This window comes from Ranitomeya imitator, chromosome 4 (assembly GCF_032444005.1).
Source record: "Ranitomeya imitator isolate aRanImi1 chromosome 4, aRanImi1.pri, whole genome shotgun sequence".
In the NCBI taxonomy this organism is placed as follows: Eukaryota; Metazoa; Chordata; class Amphibia; order Anura; family Dendrobatidae; genus Ranitomeya; species Ranitomeya imitator.
Genome location: NC_091285.1, coordinates 41,161,123 through 41,182,126, shown reverse-complemented (window position 1 = coordinate 41,182,126; position 21,004 = coordinate 41,161,123). Strand labels below are relative to the sequence as shown.

General features: G+C 39.6%; 1 protein-coding gene across 1 annotated transcript in view; it reads right to left on the bottom strand.

The window, feature by feature from the left end:
* Window positions 1-2,494: 2,494 nt before the first annotated feature.
* Window positions 2,495-21,004, bottom strand: part of PDGFRB (platelet derived growth factor receptor beta) — a 132,593-nt gene continuing 114,083 nt past the window's right edge. The window contains exons 17-23 of the mRNA XM_069763587.1: window positions 20,838-20,956; window positions 20,482-20,604; window positions 18,067-18,178; window positions 15,900-15,999; window positions 10,858-10,963; window positions 10,469-10,698; window positions 2,495-4,938 (exon numbers count right to left, since the gene is read on the bottom strand). Of these exons, the coding sequence (XP_069619688.1) occupies window positions 4,794-4,938; window positions 10,469-10,698; window positions 10,858-10,963; window positions 15,900-15,999; window positions 18,067-18,178; window positions 20,482-20,604; window positions 20,838-20,956 (935 nt within the window). The 3' untranslated portion in view covers window positions 2,495-4,793. The remainder of the gene's footprint in view (window positions 4,939-10,468; window positions 10,699-10,857; window positions 10,964-15,899; window positions 16,000-18,066; window positions 18,179-20,481; window positions 20,605-20,837; window positions 20,957-21,004) is intronic.

Here is a 21,004-nt window from a genome sequence, read left to right as displayed (position 1 = left end):
TGAGCTATTAAAAAATGTAATAATATACGTAAAATGTATGGGTAAAAAACGCCTAATATAAGAATATTCCCGATCCCCAGACATTGTGGCTTATTGCACAATATTTTTGCTTGTACGACACATTGAGCAATAGTTACTCTATTCTAAACTAAAAAAATATTGCCACATGTATTCTTCCCTTTTTTATTCTAACCTTGTCGTTTGTGCAAAGATCGTGTAGAATCAGAACTATAGATTTGTATTATTTTTGCACTTTTTTGCACTTTGTATTATTTTTGCACTTTTTATTTTTGTATGAATTTTTGCAAATATGATGAATGATGATATCGTTTTAGAAAATGCTATAGAAAAAAATACATAATATAAAAAAATATAGTTAGACATATACAAAATAACAAAAATATATAAACTTTCATTTTGTCATAGTGCCATTAACGACTGACGATATCATGGGTCTGTATAAAAAAAAGGGCTAGAAATCAAAAGTAATGCAAAGAAAACATCGAGGAGCTGCCTGAAGTAACCCATCAAATCACTGTGCTAGAAAAATGTCGGTTGCGATCTCTTCTTGCTCATGGCCCTAGGTCTCTTTCGGCGCCATGTAACCTCCCAGTTGTACATCCCAGAGATTTCATATGGCACCTCTTAATTTTTACAATACTATCTTATGTCTTCCATTACATTTCATGCCTTCGAGTTTTTTCTTTCCCCAATTTTATAAGAATTAAAGGGCTTGTCCAGACTTAAAAGGAACCTGTCACCAGTTTTTATCAATATAAAGTAAGGCTAAGATCTTTCAGTGCTTTTTTACAGCATTCTGATATGTTATATATGTGCCCAATCTGCTCTGTAAGCCACAACAAATAGCTTTTATTATACCCACAGAGGCGCGGTTCGGTCCAATGGGCGTCTACGGTCTTGATCCGGCGCCTCCTCTCTTTCTCCGATCGCCGTCCTACTTCCCTGCTGCATGTGGATGACGCATCCTACATCATCCACACAGCGTCCCCATCACGCTCCTGCACCCTCTCTATGCCCTGACGATTGCAGAGCACAGTACTGTAGTTTACAAGTACGGGGAAAGGCCATAGAGCGCCGATGACCCGTTGGTAAAGCCAGCTCATACAAAGAGCAAAGAGAATGCGTCTAAGCAGCAGTGCAATGGAGGATACTGTGTGGATGACGTCGAATGTGTCATCCAGATGAAGTAGGGAAGGAGGAAAGCGATCTAAAGAAGAGAGGAGGCACCGGATCAAGATCAGAGATGACCACTGGACTGGACCACACCGTCTGTTTTTTTTGCTTTGCAAAGCGGATTGGAGACATATACTGTATATACAGCATTGTAGAATGTTGTAACATTCCGACTAGACTGTATCCAGCCTCACTCAACACACTTGCATTGAGCGAGGTTGCACATGTCTAGTCGGTATGTGACCGCATGTATTCAAATAACACAAATATTTGTGATCACGCGTCCACCGCTGACTTAAGACCGGACATCCCTTTTAAGGTATGTTTCATCGGTTGTTGGATTGTATAGTGTTCTCCCTTAGAATAATTTCTCTTTTTGTTGACTAACTACTAATATAATGCAATTTGATGGGCCATACAGAGCCATATGGATACCTAGTATCAAGCGGCAAGGACTCTCCATACATGGACCTACTAGTGATGAGCGAATATACTCGTTACTCGAGATTTCCCGAGCACGCTCGGGGGTCCTCCGAGTATTTTTTAGTGCTCGGAGATTTAGTTTTTCTTGCCGCAGCTGAATGATTTACGTCTGTTATCCAGCATAAGTACATGTGGGGGTTGCCTGGTTGCTAGGGAATCCCCACATGTAATCAAGCTGGCTAACCAATGTAAATCATTCAGCTGCGGCAATAAAAACTAAATCTCCGAGCACTAAAAAATACTCGGAGGACCCCCGAGCGTGCTCGAGAAATTTCGAGTAACGAGTATATTCGCTCATCACTAGTACCTACACATGGCTTTGTAGCTACTGGGGCAGGTTGCAGGGATACCAGCTGAACTTGTGCCCTGGTGCCTCAGAGACCCAAAGACCCCTTGCTAAATAAGAAGACATCTTTCTTATACATAGCACCTGGTAGATGGTGGCTCCCTTACAGATTTAGTATTGTTGCCCATAAACTTTAAGTGTTGCCTGGGGTTCTTCTATGTGAATGTGAACTAACTCCTCAAATTTTTTTGTTTCCACTGTTAAAAAAAGCAAACAAACAAAAAAAAGGACCAGAAGCTGGTAATTGAAGATCTACAATGTGCACATAGGGTAAAATAGGTAACTCTGATTTCCTTCCGAGTGCAAAAATGCTCTTGATTATAATCATTGATTGACGATGCAACTCAAAACTATTCTGAGAGTTGTCAGGTTATTTTCCACAGTTTTCGTTACATTTTTAAAGGAAGTTAGGAGGGTATGCAGAAATTGTGACTCACTGAAGGAACATACAGATCTTTACCAGAAAATAACGTGATTCATATTGATTGTATGTATTAGTGTACAACAGGCGTATAGAACTCTAAATTCATTTATGAGACATTTTATTCAAGGGGTTTACCATTTTCAAATGTTATTGTACCATAAAGCAAAAAGACTGTTACTCACCCTCCTCTGGTCCAGCGCTGCCTCTTGGCTGCGGCTCCAGTCTTTGTTGATTGACTGCAGCCAATCACTAAGCACGTTAATCCCAAAGATGCCAAGCCCAGCGATTGACTGCAGTGCTGTAGTCATTATATCACTGCTACAGCTGATCAACAAAGACTGGAGCAGCATCAGAGAGGCAGCACTAGACCAGTGGAGGGTGAGGAACGTCCATTTTTTATTTTAGACCTCTGAGGATCTTCTCAACCTAATGTGGACGCATTGTATAGTACCATGCATTTCACCAGTGAAAGCTATAGGATCTGAAGAAGTTGCTGTCCTACAAATATGGGGTTCAAGGTCCACATCCCAGATTAGGGATACGGATGTCATAATCTTATAGAATATTGATCGTCTCCCCTTGCTATCCATATGATATATGGTTTGTACCGTCCAGAATCTATAGGCATTTGATTAGGTGGTACCAGGTAGATATACGGTAACTGATAGCATATGGTTACAATGTTGATACAATGTAGATATTTCTCACATATTTTTATGACCTTAATATATTTTTCGGTATAAGCATAGTATAAAATGTAAGCAAATGTAGTAAAAGTTACAATGTGAATGCATTAAACATATAAGTAAAAAAAAATCTAGAGATAGCACAGCATAGCCCCAAAAGTCAGTCACAGACAGACAAAAGGCTTGGCTTGTCCCTTAATTATCACCTCCCATTTATACTTCTTTTCGGTAGACGGTCCAGCCGTCACCATACCATTATATTCCCTAAATTGGATTGTAAATATAGTGCTGAGTGTGTAAAAAAAACAACAAAAAACGTCATTGATACATATAGGGGAACTGGCCCTGGGGTAATAAAAGTCTTGGGCTTCTAACCAACCGTCATATACAAATACGAGGCAGGTTATAAAGGTACAGATGGTATACCTAAACTTCAACCCATCTAAGAGTTCATGCAGATGTCCGTGGATCTCAGTCTGATTACGGACCGCAATTCAAGGACTTTCCACAGGTCTCCTGACCCGAGCGTGACAGTCTCATAGAAATGTATGAAGTTGCTACACCTTGGTCAGAAACTCGCATCCAGTCCATTGCATTGGGTTCAGTGATCGGACCAAGATCCATAGACGTCTGCATGAGCCCTTACTCAGAGGCGGTGTTCCCTTCTGACCTTGGTTTAAAGGGAACCTGTCACCTGAATTTGGCGGGACTGGTTTTGGGTCATATGGGCGGAGTTTTTGGGTGTTTGATTCACCCTTTCCTTACCCGCTGGCTGCATGCTGGCTGCAATATTGGTTTGAAGTTCATTTTCTGTCCTCCATAGTACACGCCTGCACAAGGCAAGATTGCTTTGCGCAGGCGTGTACTATGGAGGACAGAGAATGAACTTCAATCCAATATTGCAGCCAGCATGCAGCCAGCGGGTAAGGAAAGGGTGAATCAAACACCCAAAAACTCCGCCCATATGACCCAAAACCAGTCCCGCCAAATTCAGGTGACAGAGTCCCTTTAAAATTTCAGTTGGTCAGTCCACCCCTGTCTGTAGCTCCATTTATAATTGGTAGCCATCGCTCTGCTTTAAAGATAGAGTCCATTTTGGATTCAGGGGCAAATAAAGTGATGATTGCTAAAGTCTTCTGAACAACCTAGATATTCGTAGCCACCATGCTACAAATGTGCAACTCTTTTGCTACAATGGAAACACTAGTCCAACCTTAGATGGGCTTATAAAAAGCTAAATGGATCAATGCTGTCCTGGTAATTTTGGCGCACATTGACCAGTCTTTGGTTTCTTGCCCAAAAATGGTTTAGTTGAGTTTGGACATCTGATGAAAGGTCTTCGAAACGTTGTTCTTCTTATGGTCTTCTCCAGATGTGTCTGCATAAAACTGCTATTCATCTATTATATATTGCACTTAGCTCTTAATATGTTTTATAACAGCAGTTTTTGAGTTTTGTTTTGTTATGGCTCTTTGGATGTGTCTCTGAAATTGATAGGAAGCTTGCTTAGGATTTATCAAGCCTTGAATAGATCTTACTGCTTGATGATATTTTTGGTCTTCGCAGACACATTGAAGTCTGATATTATTGCATAGAGTTGGAATATCTATTCCATTTATGGTGCCATGATGCATAATTAGGTCCTTGCTGTTGATATGTTCTACAGGAAGCTTTCCTCTACGTCGTGCACGTGCTCAGCTTGTTGGACATCACTCTGGGCTTCGCTCTCCAGCTCTTGATTCGGCTGCTCCAGAGGACTGTCACAGGAAATTGTAGAAGATGTGTTGCCTTCTTGCAGTGTAGAGCTGAATATTAAAAACATACAACTTACATTAGACCTCTGTTTCCAAAATACCTGACCTATTACATTTTTATAATGTATTTGTCATGAATATTAAAGTGGTCCGCTCACTTACGCCTCACCACATCGTCAGATATCTGCCTGGTTGCTTGTGTGATCTACGGGTATTGCACACCTGCCATATTTTAATAAATAGGACAAGTTCATGGTACCTGCCTCTGGCTTCCATAACTGGGCAGATATATGTACACATGACATCTTTGGCCTAGCTTAACTCCTAATCACGCTACCCCTATAAATTGGTTGTCCAGCTCAAAAAAAGTATTTTATTGTATTTAAAGGAGTTGTCCGGCCTTAGACTACAAGTCTGTAGTCACACTATCTAACTGAGACTTATAGCCTAGACAAGAGCAACTGAAGACTTGTAAATGCTCACATTGCCAGCACTGTGTGCTGTAATACTCATTTGCTGGCGCTGCGAGAGGCGTGAACGTGTCCGTAGATATGTGATTTGTATACATGCAGTCACATGCCGACTAGACGGGTGTGGCCTCACTCAATGCAAGTGTATGGAGCGAGACTGAAAACTGTCTAGTAGGACTGTGACTGGACATACTGTATGTAAATCACATACTTGCGGCTACTTGACAGCCCACCTACGGCATCGGCACCAGAAAATTCCTACAACTCGCAAACTGCCCGATGTGAGGATTCACAAGTCTGCAATCACATATCCTACAAGACTGCAGTCACTCTAAGGCCGGACAACACTTTTACATTCCAAATAGATAAAACATACATAATTTATTAAAAAAAGCTGCCCGTATGTCAAGATGGGGGTCAAAAGAAATCAGGAGGTGGATCGGCAAAGACCTAAGAATGGTGATGTTGTGTCAACTTCAGGGTGATTTTTCATTTGAAATTATTAGTAATTTTTAAGGATAACACATTAAAACTATTTTCTAGCTGAACAAACCCTTTAATGTTTGATGATATGGTACAACCCTTTTCTGTGGCATTGTAATAGGATAAAGTGAGCCTTGGCCAAACAGTGTTAGAATAAAAAATAAACGTTTGGATTGTTAATGCAGAAGTAGGGATCGCCAATAATGGCTATATGTACTTTGTCAGATAATGATTGAAGATTGCATTGTTCAAATGGAATCTCTCAAAAGAAAATAATATACAGTACAGACCAAAAGTTTGGACACACCTTCTCATTTAAAGATTTTTCTGTATTTTCATAACTGAAAAATGTACATTCACACTGAAGGCATCAAAACTATGAATTAACACATGTGGAATTATATACTTAACAAAAAAGTGTGAAACAACTGAAATTATGTCTTATATTCTAGGTTCTTCAAAGTAGCCACCTTTTGCTTTGATGACTGCTTTGCACACTCTTGGCATTCTCTTGATGAGCTTCAAGAGGTAGTCACCGGGAATTGTCTTCCAACAATCTTGAAGGAGTTCCCAGAGATTCTTAGCACTTGTTGGCCCTTTTGCCTTCACTCTGCGGTCCAGCTCACCCCAAACCATCTCGATTGGGTTCAGGTCTGGTGACTATGGAGGCCAGGTCATCTGGCGTAGCACCCCATCACTCTCCTTCTTGGTCAAATAGCCCTTACACAGCCTGGAGGTGTGTTTGGGGTCATTGTCCTGTTGAAAAATAAATGATGGTCCAACTAAACGCAAACCGGATGGAATAGCATGCCGCTGGAAGATGCTGTGGTAGCCATGCTGGTTCAGTACGCCTTCAATTTTGAATAAATCCCAAACAGTGTCACCAGCAAAGCACCCCCACACCATCACACCTCCTCCTCCATGCTTCACGGTGGGAACCAGGCATGTAGAGTCCATCTGTGCACGTTTTCTGCGTCGCACAAAGACACGGTAGATGGAACCAAAGATCTCAAATTTGGACTCATCAGACCAAAGCACAGATTTCCACTGGTCTAATGTCCATTCCTTGTGTTCTTTAGCCCAAACAAGTCTCTTCTGCTTGTTGCCTGTCCTTAGCAGTGGTTTCCTAGCAGCTATTTTACCATGAAGGCCTGCTGCACAAAGTCTCCTCTTAACAGTTGTTGTAGAGATGTGTCTGCTGCTAGAACTGTGTGGCATTGTCCTGGTCTCTAATCTGAGCTGCTGTTAACCTGCGATTTCTGAGGCTGGTGATTCGGATAAACTTCTCCTCAGAAGCAGAGGTGACTCTTGGTCTTCCTTTCCTGGGGCGGTCCTCATGTGAGCCAATTTATTTGTAGCGCTTGATGTTTTTTGCCACTGCACTTGGGGACACTTTTAAAGTTTTCCCAATTTTTCTGACTGTCTGACCTTTATTTCTTAAAGTAATGATGGCCACTCGTTTTTCTTTACTTAGCTGCTTTTTTCTTGCCATAATACAAATTCTAACAGTCTATTCAGTAGGACTATCAGCTGTGTATCCACCAGACTTCTGCACAACACAACTGATGGTCCCAACCCCATTTATAAGGCAAGAAATTCCACTTATTAAACCTGACAGGGCACACCTGTGAAGTGAAAACCATTTCTGGTGACTACCTCTTGAAGCTCATCAAGAGAATGCCAAGAGTATGCAAAGCAGTCATCAAAGCAAAAGGTGGCTACTTTGAAGAACCTAGAATATAAGACATAATTTCATTTGTTTCACACTTTATTGTTAAGTATATAATTCCACATGTGTTAATTCATAGTTTTGATGCCTTCAGTGTGAATGTACAATTTTCATAGTCATGAAAATACAGAAAAATCTTTAAATGAGAAGGTGTGTCCAAACTTTTGGTCTGTACTGTAATTTGAATTTTTTATTATATATATGTTTTATACAGTAGACTGACATTTCCAGATTTCTATAGCACACTTGTGAGCTTTGCTGTGTAGCCTGGGACAGAATGAGCAGCAACTCATCATTAGAGGATGAAGGATTTAATAATAAATGACAGCTCTAATGTACTGATGGGCACCTAAATAAGGTAAGATAGTAACAATAACAACACTATGCGCACAGATAAATACGGCTTTGCTTTTGTGCTGTCTCCTCTGTCTTCCCTTCACTCTGTGTGTGAAGGAGCTGTATTTTTTGTTTTCTCTGATACTGTGCTAGTCTATGGATCCTTTTCTGTCCATTAAGTTGTGATCACAAGGAAATTTTTTATGTAGTTTTTAATGCGGATTCTGCACCAAATACCACGTGAAAATAAATGTTTTCAAGTCCGCTGAACAACGAGCTTTCTATTTATTTGAATGACAAAATGGGCCACTAGTGTATATGTCATTTTTTTTTTTCTGCTCATTTTTTAACATGCTGAAAAAAAAGTGAATTCTTTGGTTGCTTTCTGCATGTAAATTGTGGAAAAACATGTTTTTTTCATAGTTTTTATTGTGGTTTTTGATGCTGTTTTTGGAAGTTCTTTTCAGTGTAAACATGTCAAAAACCGCATCATATTCATTCACCCCATATTAGAGCATGTTCACGTGAGTTTTTTATGTGGATTTTGAAGATGATCCACTTCAAAAATCAACAAAAAAGACCCTTCTAAGAGTATGTGAAGCCCCCTTCACATGTCAGTATCTCTAGAACATGTGGTGACAGTTTTCACATAAACTGGAGACATTATACACGTAGACAAATTATGATCTTTGTGGCTGCGCACATGTTCTTGCGTTTACATGGACCGTGTATTCCTGTGACCTACATGTGGACACGTCGTATTTATTCCAGCAGCAAAAAAATCAATATGTCCCGCATTCGTGCACACGGATGTCAAAGTGTGTCGTCGCTGTAAGACCTTCCAGAATAGAATGCAGAATAAAAATGACAGATGTTGAGGTGTTAGATGTGCAAAGACATAGATAGATAGATAGATAGATAGATAGATAGATAGATAGATAGATAGATAGATAGATAGATAGATAGATAGATAAATATGGGATAGATAGATAGATAGATAGAGAGATAGATGATAGATAGATAGATAGATAGATAGATAGATAGATAGATAGATAGATAGATAGATGATAGATGATAGATAGATAGATAGATAGATAGATAGATAGATAGATAGATAGATAGATGATAGATAGATAGATAGATAGATAGATAGATAGATGATAGATAGATAGATAGATAGATAGATAGATAGATAGAGAGATAGATGATAGATAGATAGATAGATGATAGATGATAGATAGATAGATAGATAGATAGATAGATAGATAGATAGATAGATAGATAATAGATAGATAGATGATAGATAATCGATAGATAGATAGATAGATAGATAGATAGATAGATAGATAGATAGATAGATAATAGATAGATAGATGATAGATAATAGATAGATAGATAGATAGATAGATAGATAGATGATAGATAATCGATAGATAGATAGATAGATAGATAGATAGATAGATAGATAGATAATAGATAGATAGATGATAGATAGATGGATAGATAGATAGATAGATAATAGATAGATAGATGATAGATAATCGATAGATAGATAGATAATAGATAGATGATAGATAATAGATAGATAGATAGATAGATAGATAATAGATAGATAGATGATAGATAATCGATAGATAGATAGATAGATAGATAGATAGATAGATAATAGATAGATGATAGATAGATAGATAGATAATAGATAGATAGATGATAGATAATAGATAGATAGATAGATAGATAGATAGATAGATAGATGAATAGATAGATAGATAGATAGATAGATGATAGATAATCGATAGATAGATAGATGATAGATAGATAGATAGATAGATAGATATGGTGTAGATAGAAAGATATCCGTGAGATATATAATTAGTGCCATGCATGTGTAGTTTACAATACATGTATTTAGCAAAATACTGAATAAATAAATTATAATAATTGGCATGTGGTCCCACCTATTTTTAATACCCAGCTAAGGGAAAGCAGACAACTGTGATATAGTTTTATTATGCAGGGTAGGGCCCAATATTAGCCTCATAGCTGATATTTTAATAACCAGCAAAGGGAAAGCAGACAGCTACAAGCTGATATAAATAACCTGAGAAGGTCCATGGAGATTGGCTCCTTCCCAGCCTAATAAGGCTAGCCCTCAGCTGACCCAGAATAGGCACATCCATTAGATGGGCCAATTCTGGCTCTTAGCCTCGGCTTTTCCCAATTGTCCTGGTGCGGTGGCAATCAGAGTAATTGGATTGTGGGGTTGATGTCAGCAGCTAGGACACACACACTCACAGAAAAGTCCTTTATTTATAGAAATCCTTAACCATGGAAATTCCCAGTCTATTAAAATCAGATATCAGCTGATATTAATAGGCTGAGAAACTCCATGGTTATTGGGCCCTTTCCAGCATAATACCAGTTCACAGCTATCAGCTTTCCCTTAGCTGGTTATTAAAAATAGGGAGGACCCTACCCCAGTTTTTTTTAAATTAAATACAGTAAACTACGCACACATTGCACGATTTAATTCTAAAATGCCATTCCTAAAAGTCTACTTTACCTTGGTCGGCTCTCTGTGTTCTCATTCATCGCATTATCGGAGTCTTCGGGCTTGGGGTCGGGTAGAGGGATAATGTAATCACTGTCATTTGGTTGGACAGCCGAGTATAGAATATTGGAGATGCTTTCTCCCTCGTAGACAGGGTTATTTATTTTAGTTGCTCGGGGCCTCACTCGTACCACAGCGGGGTGATCACTTCTTAAAAATTCTTCATTCACTTGTTTGTATCGCTGTAAATTAAAGGAAAAAAAATTACTTTGTTTCCAATTTCTATTCATGCTTTTGCTATGTTTTGCATATTTTACCCTTTTATACCCTTGATAACAGTTCCATGTTCACTGTAGGAATCGGTCTTGTGGAGATTATAGGAATTGAAATGAACAATATACCTGTTTGTAGCCATCGACTAAAAGGTTTCCTGTGAGGGTCACCAAGTTGGAAAAAGTTGGCCTCTTCTCAAACTTTTCATCCCAGCATTTCTGCATAATATCATAGCTGCAAAGAAAAAAGTTTAGGTTACTTTTTAAAGGGGGCCTGTCACCAGATCCAAAGTGACCAGGCTTTGCTCGTATTTTCTTCCCCTTGCTCCCCTGTGTTTCCAGATTTTTTTTTTTTTTTTAAATCTGCTATACGGTTCCAGAGATATGGACCTTTTTTTTATTTGTTTCTAATTTTTATGGTCTTTACGAGGAGGCGTGGCTCACATGGAGATACTAAAGACCCCGCCCTCCGGAAGTCCTAGAGCCACGCCCACTTAGTAAAGTCCATAAAAATTAGCACTAAATGAAAAGTTGAATATCTTTGGAACAGTATGGCAGATTAAAAAAAAACACTGGGATACTCAGAGGAGCAGCAGGAATAAAATCAGAGCAAAAACTGGACACATAACCTGGGGACAGGCCCTCTTTAAATAGCTTATAGAACAAGATTGTGCTATACAGTGTAGGTATAGAATGTACGAAGGAAATATTTATGAAATCCTAGCTCGAATTACTACTAAATCAATTAAAATAATTTAAATTATCAATGTTTTTCAAAGTGTATTAACCAGATGTTCCCGTGTGCCAATGCAAAATTAGGAACAGGGCCTCCATTCAAGCAATAATATTAGATGTTTTCTTATACTATCTGGCAGAGAATCTTTTCGGCAAGACCCAGTCACAAATTTTATGACCAGACGCTCTATAGCTACTTCCAAGGTAGTACCATTCTTGTAAGTTGCACTTGAAAGGGTAATCCGGTCAAAATGAAATTCTGAATTTTAATACATTTTATGAAGAAAGGACGTGTGCTAATCTCTTTATAGGTCATGGTTCAGAGAGAAGTTCTGCACAAATTCTTGTCACTTAGTAGATAAGATTTTGGCTACCAGAACTGGGTCAGCGTTCTCTACAGGAAAATGATGGTCTGTCTTTATGTTAAAGGGAACCTGTCACCCCCCTGGCGTTTTTTAACTAAAAGAGCCACCTTGTGCAGCACTAATGCTGCATTCTGTCAAGGTGGCTCTTTTATTTGGGGTCCCTTCCAATGCTGCAATATTGTTTTTTCTAATTTGCCCGCCATACCTGTAGTCTGTCCAGGGGGGCATGTCTTTTCCGCCCGGACACAAACGCCTCCCAGCCATGGCACCGCCTCCTGTACCTTCATTAACGTCCCCGGTGCCTGCGCTGTAAGTTCCCATCATGTGATGTGAGTCGAAGGGCAGCGGAAACTGCGCATGCCTGAAAAAGGAACTTACACCGCAGGTGCCGGGGACATTAATGAAGGCACAGGAGGCGGCGCCCGGAGGGGCTGAGTGATGGCTGGGAGGTGTTTGCGTCCGGGGAGAAAAGACATGCCCCCCGGACAGACTACAGGTATGGCGGGCAAATTAGAAAAACGAATATTGCAGGGTTGGAAGGGACCCCAAATAAAAGAGCCACCTTTTTAGTGCTGCACAAAGTGGATCTTTTAGTTAAAAACGCCAGGTGGGGGGGTGGCAGGTTCCCTTTAAGCACTCCTTTGCCAGATGGTCATTTTGACTCCACTTCCCTTTTAAAGTTGATCCAATTTCCACTTTATGTCTAGTTCTTATTCTTCTCTTTCTTTTCAATTAGAGAGATTTCTTATATTTGTTTTTCTGATTATTTTTTACTTCCCTAATTTTTATTTTATTATTTTAATCACAAAATTAAAGCTTTGGACAAACGTTTAGCACTGTTGACTTGCTGTTGAATTGCTGTTGACTTGCTTAAATAGTATCCCATTGCATCAGTATTCCACTTTAGATAATGTATCGACTATCCACTGAATAGGTAATAATTCTTAGATGGGTGTGGGGTCCACACGGTCATCCCCCCAGGCACAAGACCGCCCCCAGGAAGAGATGTATGGAGCACAGTGCTAGTGACATAGACTTTGAATGGTGTGCAGAGCACATGCATGACCGGCTGTTATATTCCACTCCTGATAGCTACGGTATAGTAGCCGGAAGGAAGCAGACCGAATACTGGATGTAATGATTTATAAATATGCTCTCTAATTTCCTCTCTTTGGGCCAGCAATATCATTTCTCATCTCTAATACTTAATATCAAACACGCACTTATATCGACTTCCCACCCTGTCCCTAGAACAGTGTTCGCCAACTCCAGTCCTCTTGTGCCACCAACAGATCATGTTTTCAGGATTTCCTAAGTATCGTACAAATTAGTTATCCCCTATGTCATATTAAGGAAATCCTGAAAACATAATCTGTTGGTGGCTCAAGAGGACTGGCGTTGGGGAACATTGCCCTAAAAAGTGACTATACATTTTGCATGCACAGTCAATTTCTTTGCTGATCTTTGTTCTTCTTTTGCCTCCTCTGCTTTTAGTGTTCAGGTTCTCTTCAAGAGCAGCGGTAAGTCTAAATTAATGCTGAGGGATGGACTCTCGCTGATGACGTCAATGCTTTGCCCAGCCTTACTGTGTTTTCCAACCTGCAGCTTTACTCTTGGGAGAATAGTTGTTTCGGTTAAGCATTGAAGTGGATAACACTATGCAGATCACTACTGTGCCAAAACCAAAGCTGCAGGGGTAAATGAATGCTCATCACGGATGGACGTAAAGGTGACCTATCAGGTCTCCCATGCCCTACAACCCAGCAACATACATACAGTGGGGAAAATAAGTGTTTGATACTCTGCTGATTTTGCAAGTGTTCCCACCTACAAAGAATGGAGAGGTCTGTAATTTTAATGGTAGGTACACTTCAACTGTGAGAGACAGAATCTAAAAATCAAAACCAGAAAAACACGTTGTATGATCATTGAATAATTAAATTGCATTTTATTGCATGAAATAAGTATTTGATCACCTACCAACAAGCAAGAATTCTGGCTCTTACAGACCTGTTAGTTTTTCTTCAAGGAGCCTCCTACTCTGCACTCATTACTTGTATTAATTGCTCTTGTTTGAACTCGTTACCTGTATAACAGACACCTGTCCACACACTCAATCACACTCCAACGTCTCCACCATGGCCAAGACCAAAGAGCTGTCTAAGGACATTAGGGACAAAATGGTAGACCTGCACAAGGCTGAGATTGGCTACAGGACAATAGGCAAGCACTTTGGTGAGAAGGCAACATTTGTGCAAGATCTCGCCCCATGAGGTAAGGATGATTCTGAGAAAGGTCAGGTATCGTCCCAGAACAACACGAGAGAATTGGGTCAATAACCTGAAGAAATCTGGGACCACAGTCTCAAACATTACCGTAAGTAACACTTTACGCCGTCATGGATTAAAATCGTGCAGAGCACGGAAGTTCCCCCTGCTCAACCCAGCACATGTCAGGCCCATTTGAAGATCACCAATTACCATCTGGATGATCCAGAGGAGACATGGGAGAAGGTCATGTAGTCAGATGAGACCAACATAGAACTTTTTTGGTATCAACTCCACTCGCTGTGTTTGGAGGAAGAAGTAGGATGAGTACAACCACAAGAACACCATCCCAACCGTGAAGCATGGTGGGGAAAACATCATAGTTTGGGGGTGCTTTTCTGCAAAGTGGACAGGATGACTGCTTCGTATTGAAGGGAGAATGGATGGAGTCATGTATCGAGAGATTTTGGCTAACCTCCTTCCCTCAGTAATAGCATTGAAGATGTGTCATGGCTGGGCCTCCCATGACAATGACCCAAAACACACAGCCAGGAATGCCACCGTAAAAAGCATTTCAAGGTCCTGGAGTGACCTTGCCAGTTTCCAGGCCTGAACCCAACAGAAAATCTTTGGAGGGAGCTGAAATTCAATGTTGCCCAGCGATATCCTTGAAACCTGAAAGATCTGGAGAAGATCTGTATGGAGGAGTGGGCCAAAATCCCTGCTATAGTATGTGCAAACTTGGTCAAGAACTACAGGGAATGTCTGACCTCTGTAATTGCAAACAAAGATTTCTGTAACCAAATATTAAGTTCTGTTTCTCTATTGTAGCAAATACTTATTTCATGCAATGAAATGCAAATTAATTATGTAAAAATCATACAATGTGATTTTCTGGATTTTTTTGAAGACTCTGTCTCTCACAGTTGTAGTGTACCTACGATAAAAATGACAGACCTCTCTATTCTTTGCAGGTGAGAAAACTTGCAAAAAATAAAATTATTATTTTCCCCACTGTATAAATGATGAAATTCCCTGCCTAGCCAACCCTGTATAATGCTATTCACTGAAATCCTCCCCTTTTTCCAGGCCAGCTCATGCAAATGATATTATCACACCCACAGGGCTGTCATAACATGGAAAGAGAGGTGACTAGACTGGGGAAACTAACACCCCATTGGCTAGTCAAAGTCCTAATTAACATTCGAAAAGTGGAAGTTAAAAACTACTTTCTTTAAACATAGATTTCAGTGAATAGAATTGTACAGTTATGTTAATGCTGCTTGGTTGGAAGGCATGGGAGACCTGACAGGTTCCCTTTAAGCTCATGTCCAACCCTTAGCACATGAAAGGCAGGAGAGGTGTGGTTGAGACTTACATTTCGGGTCCCCTTGCAGCGGCCATGCTGGATTAAAAATGGCCCCAATGCCAGGAGCAGAGGAAGAGGCAATGAGAGAAGACCGGAGGTCAGCCGGTATAGTGACTATGCATGCAAAATGTATCGTGACTGGCGAAGGACAGGATGGAGGGTCACTTTAAGGGTTAATTTCATAGGAAGCCAATTAATTTATCAGCATGTTTTTAGCATGTAAGAATAAACAATATTATGTAGGAATCCTACACAACCACATGAGAACAATCAGACTTGGCTGGATGGATTCAATCTCAAGACCCCAGTGCTGGTCATCGTTTTCGATGTATGATACCTTTGTATTTGTTTGCTTTTTCAAAGCAGTTTTTATTGTTTGTTTTTTTATGTCAAAAATTATTAAAATAACTGTAAACTAAATCTGTTGTAACTTACACTTCTTCTGAGGCGTACGATGGTTTTGACATCCGATAGCCTCGCTTTATGGCATTGTAGAACTGTTCATTCATCGCCAATTCCGGGTATGGTGTGCCACCTATCGGGATGGATAACATTTGTATAATATGTATGTACACTTACACATAAATTTATCATAGATGCATATAATGTTTTACATGGAAATTGTGGTAGATTAACAACCAAATGGAATAAGGAGATTGTATAGGGGGAAATCACAGTGAACATGTAACTACGCTATATGTTACTTGGGTAAAAAATCTTTTCCAACACCTTAATGGAACATCCATTCATTTCAAACCATTGACTGATATCTTAAGAAGAGAAAGTCCAGGCCTCCATTACTTCTTTTGCTAAAAGTGTAATTTCTCTGGGAAGGAAAATCCTGCAGTTTCTTATTACCCAATTGGAAAAGGGAGAAACCCACTAGAGCTTTGCTCTGAAGCTATATGGTCTACTTATGTGGTGTGCCTACTTTTGAGCTCATTGTTGTCAGTTACAGCTGTGTAATACACAATTTTTACTGTTTGGGGCACTGGTGAGATATTAAACACTTTCTAGTTATTCCATAGATCATAGCTGATTGCTGGAGGTCCAAACAGCAGGAGACTGTTGGATACAAATTTTTTCATGCCTCAGGGTTCATACTTATAGGTGAGCTAATGATGTATGAGCACTAGTGTTATAGATTCCCAGATCATCTATAATAGTGCCATGAAAGCAGTGTGTTTGAAAACATGTCCTAGCTAGCTGAACTTAATAAAAGGTGTTCGGATATATCCTCCTGCCCAATCTGGTGGGTCAGATATAGAGGCAACCTTCAGACAAGCATCATGCTCAGATCAAATTTGGATACTTGCATAATAGTTGCAGGGTGTCAGATGGTTGACTCCGGAACTGTCCCATTCCGCGTGCATTTGAGACTTTCCTTGCCTGAAGTAAGATCTGGTGGGAGTATATGTCTACATAATCACTTTGAAGTCAAGGACATCCATCTAGGCTTGTTGGTCTTAATTTGAAACCAATGGAAATCCAGAACAGTAGTATTTCGAGAATGTTTTTCTGAGTGTTTCAATTAACAATTTGTCAAGATTCCACCATTCACTGTGTCCTAAGGACGCTGTGAGTGACAGCTCAATTGCCCAATCTGGCGAGGGCTCCTCCAGGTGTCACCAGTTTAGGGTGATAACCTGGCTATTTAGCTAAGGAGTCAGAAGTCAAATGCCAGGAGAGTACATCAAAAACAAAAGGGGTATGACAACAGAATAGTCAAAGGCAAAGTCTGGGGTCAGGCAACAAAGATTAGAACACTGAGCACAGAGCAAACACACCAAGAAGCAAGGCTATGGTTGGCAATGGTCTGACCATGGCCAGCCAGCTAAATAGCCAGGTAATCATTCTGAATGGGTGACCCTTGGAGGAAACCTCACAGACCTCACCATATTGGGCAGCTGAGCTGTCACTCACAATACTGACGCCCCTGCTTCTGATTGGGTTACTAGGCTGTCACTCACAATACTGACAGCCCAGCACACCCCTGATCTTATAGGGTGGCTGAGCTGTCACTCACAGCGTCTTTAGGAGACCATGAGTGATGAAATCGTGACACAATTGTTAGCTAAGTATGCAATTAATGGTTAATTGAGTTTGGAAGTTATCCCTTATTCATGGAAAGGTGACAATTTCCTGATTGCTAGGGATCCATCCTCTGGAACACCCACCGATCCCAAGAATAGGGGCTTTGAAGAGCCCTGGGTTAACTGAGCATTGGTTGATCAAGTGCACTGACACATCATTCATTCTTATAGGAATGCCGAAGACCAACCAAGCACTGCACTTGACTATCTCCAGTAGTCCCATTAAGAATGAATAGTGAGGAGGTGGGCATCATCGACCACCACTTCAATCACATGGGGCTCTTCCTCAGGATCAGTGAGGGTTACAGAGATCAGACCACCAGTGATCGGGAAGTTATCCCCTATCCCAATATTTTCCAATTTGAGAATATCCCTTTAAGTTTCAGGCTCCTTTTGTTCGCACTATGAGTAAAAAGTTTTACTGTGACTATCATATAACTAAATCCCATTAGTGCCCTAACCCAGGTATTTTGACATTGCCCCTAATTTGTCATCAACATTTCTCATACCCAATGTGAATATTTCCCAAAGAAGGATTCCAAAGGACCAGACATCGCTGAGAGTTGTGTACAGATTGTTAAAAATGCTTTCAGGTGCCATCCACTTCAGAGGAAGGAAAGTCTACAATGAACGAAAAAGATTTCAGTAATTCTTAAACCTTATTATAGGTCATAATTTACACATGATAGATATTGCAAAACAGAAGTTCGGTCAATGGGAAAGTTTCTTGTTGGTTCTAAAGTAAATATATTGGATAACTGTGTCTATAAAAGTTGCGTCGTTTCAAGTACAACAAGATGTTGTGTTTGATATGAAGCATGAGAATCTAAGCATGGTTCTTATTCTAAGGCCGGTCTTACGAGTCCAACATTCACAATCTAAGTATGGACTGTGATGTCAGGATCAGCTGCAGGTCTCCTGTCCCAAAACTCAACATAAGGTTGATCAATGTGGCTCAGGAGATCATTATTATTATTATTATTTATTATTATAGCGCCATTTATTCCAAGACGCTTTACATGTGAGGAGGAGTATACATGATAAAAACAAGTACAATAATCTTAAACAATACAAGTCACAACTGGTACATGAGGAGAGAGGACCCTGCCCGTGAAGGCTCACAGTCTACAAGGGATGGGTGAGGATACAGTAGGTGAGGATAGAGCTGGTCGTGCAGTGGTTTGGTCGATCGGTGGTTACTGCAGATTGTAGGCTGCAAATTGGTTTGCGATGACCGGACTAACCTGTGTTTCTATGTTCTTTATTGTCTTTATAACAGAATGGACTAACATGGACCATGATTATCAGAGGAACTCACTGGAAGACATGTCATCAATAAGTGCCTAGTACACATATTTCTCAACTCAGAGACAGGAACAACATATCCACCGATGTGACTAGTATCTCTAGAATCTAATGCAACATGGGAAGACCTCACAATTTAGCTTGTGCCATACCATAGTGATTTGGGCTAGGGGACAATGGAGATATTGGGTCTTCTGCAAGTTAAAAATCATAGCAAAATAGTAAAAAATCAAATTTTCACAATATAGTAAAAGCTGAGATTACTTTTGAGTCACAGTAAACCTGTGGTAGTACCATAACTTTCAGATGGTCAATGCTGATGGTATAATCCTGGCCTTAGTCTTATAAGATGTGTGCATGTGTCCAAGAAATACACATTTGTTGAGACGATATGTTGCAATGAAACACAGAAACTTTTATTTTAAACTTTATTGCACAATTGGTGCCATATACTTCTGCTTAGGAAAGTTTCATACATGTGGGAGGTAAACTAGAATACAATATATAAGACAAAATCTATAGATTCAAAGTTCAAAGAAAATGATGTATCTCATTAAGAAAATAGTATCCTTCTATTATTCTGTGAAGAAGTAATCACCTGCTTCCAGGACCATATATTTTAGGATTTGGTTTAGAATTTTAACACTAAATATTAGTAGAGATAATAGACCATTAATTAACCAAATAAATTTATGCCAAATACTTGGCAAAAATTAGAGAGATTTCCATTGCTATTTATTTTTTGGAAAATCTAATTTATATTGAAGTCTCTTCAATTACTGTAGGTAAACTGTCTACTTCGGATTATTCTGATCTCAAGGCCAAAGATCCATGGCCATTGATTACGGGATAATTACGAGGCAAGAAGACATTTTTGACAGGTTATCTCATAAAGACAACCCTTCTAAGGATGGACATCATTGAGATGGTCAGTAGTTTGGAACCCCCTTCTATGTCTGGCAGAACCAGACATTTTTGATTGGCTATCAAGTAATACTTTTCGTAAATGCTTGAGTTCCACATAAAGAACAATTCTGAATCATCCTTTTTTACCATTCCCCTTATATTCTCTGAAATATTTTGGAATAAACTGACAGCTAGGTAGTCCTATTCTGCTTGATAAAGAGGTCCACCGCAAAGATTGGACAGGTTCAGTCTGTGTAGATTCACGCCCCCAAGGGGCAACAAAGTTGGCAAAATATTCACAAGTTTTAGTGAAGAATAACAAGAATGGCCTAATACTGAGAAGTGAGAAAAATATATTTTAATATTGTAATTTCATGAAGAATACAATTATTTATTAAAATGGACAAATCGGGGTTTGTGAAAGATCCTCTTAAAAAGTGAAACTCTTCTAAAAAATATAAACTTCAGATCACCGTTTAAAAACATGGCTGATAAGTCACAACCCTGAATTTCCTCCGTCTAGTGGAGCCTTAGTATTTTTGGTCATGTTTAGTAGAAGGAGTAGTCATGGGTTTTCGAACATGCGAGGGAGAAAACGAGATCTAAATCTCAATGCTGTGTTATGGTGTTTCTTAATAAAGAAGTTATGAATAATTTAACAACTATTTTCTTGAGAAAATGAGAAATTGCTCTATGAAAATAGAAAAACTTACGTTGCCTTTGGATATGTAGTTGGAGTCCCTCACGATGTCTCTGGCTAACCCAAAGTCACAAATTTTCACTAGTTTTCCCTCACAGATCAATACGTTCCTTGCGGCCAAATCTCGGTGAACACACTGTGGATTAAGACATATTAGAATTCGATAAGCAAACAGACCTAGCAAACACGTGTGGATTTGCCTCCAGTCCAAGTGGTGCCAGATGGGATTTGAGATAGATGCAAATACCAGAGGTATAACCCGCGTCTATCGGGCTTTTATGACATACCCTATTGATATGTGATTAAAGTCCAAGATGGCAATGAATTAGTTCACTGCAACATTGTGAAATATTTTTTCTATTGACTTACATTTTTAGATGCAAGAAAGTCCATTCCATTTGCAACTTGGTAGCTGAATCCAATTAAATCAGTAAAGCTGAGGACCGGTGATTCATTGATTACAGTAGAATAGCTTGTTCTTTCTGGAGCTTTGGAATTAGAAAAAAGAAAATAAATGTTACTTGGGCTATAAACAT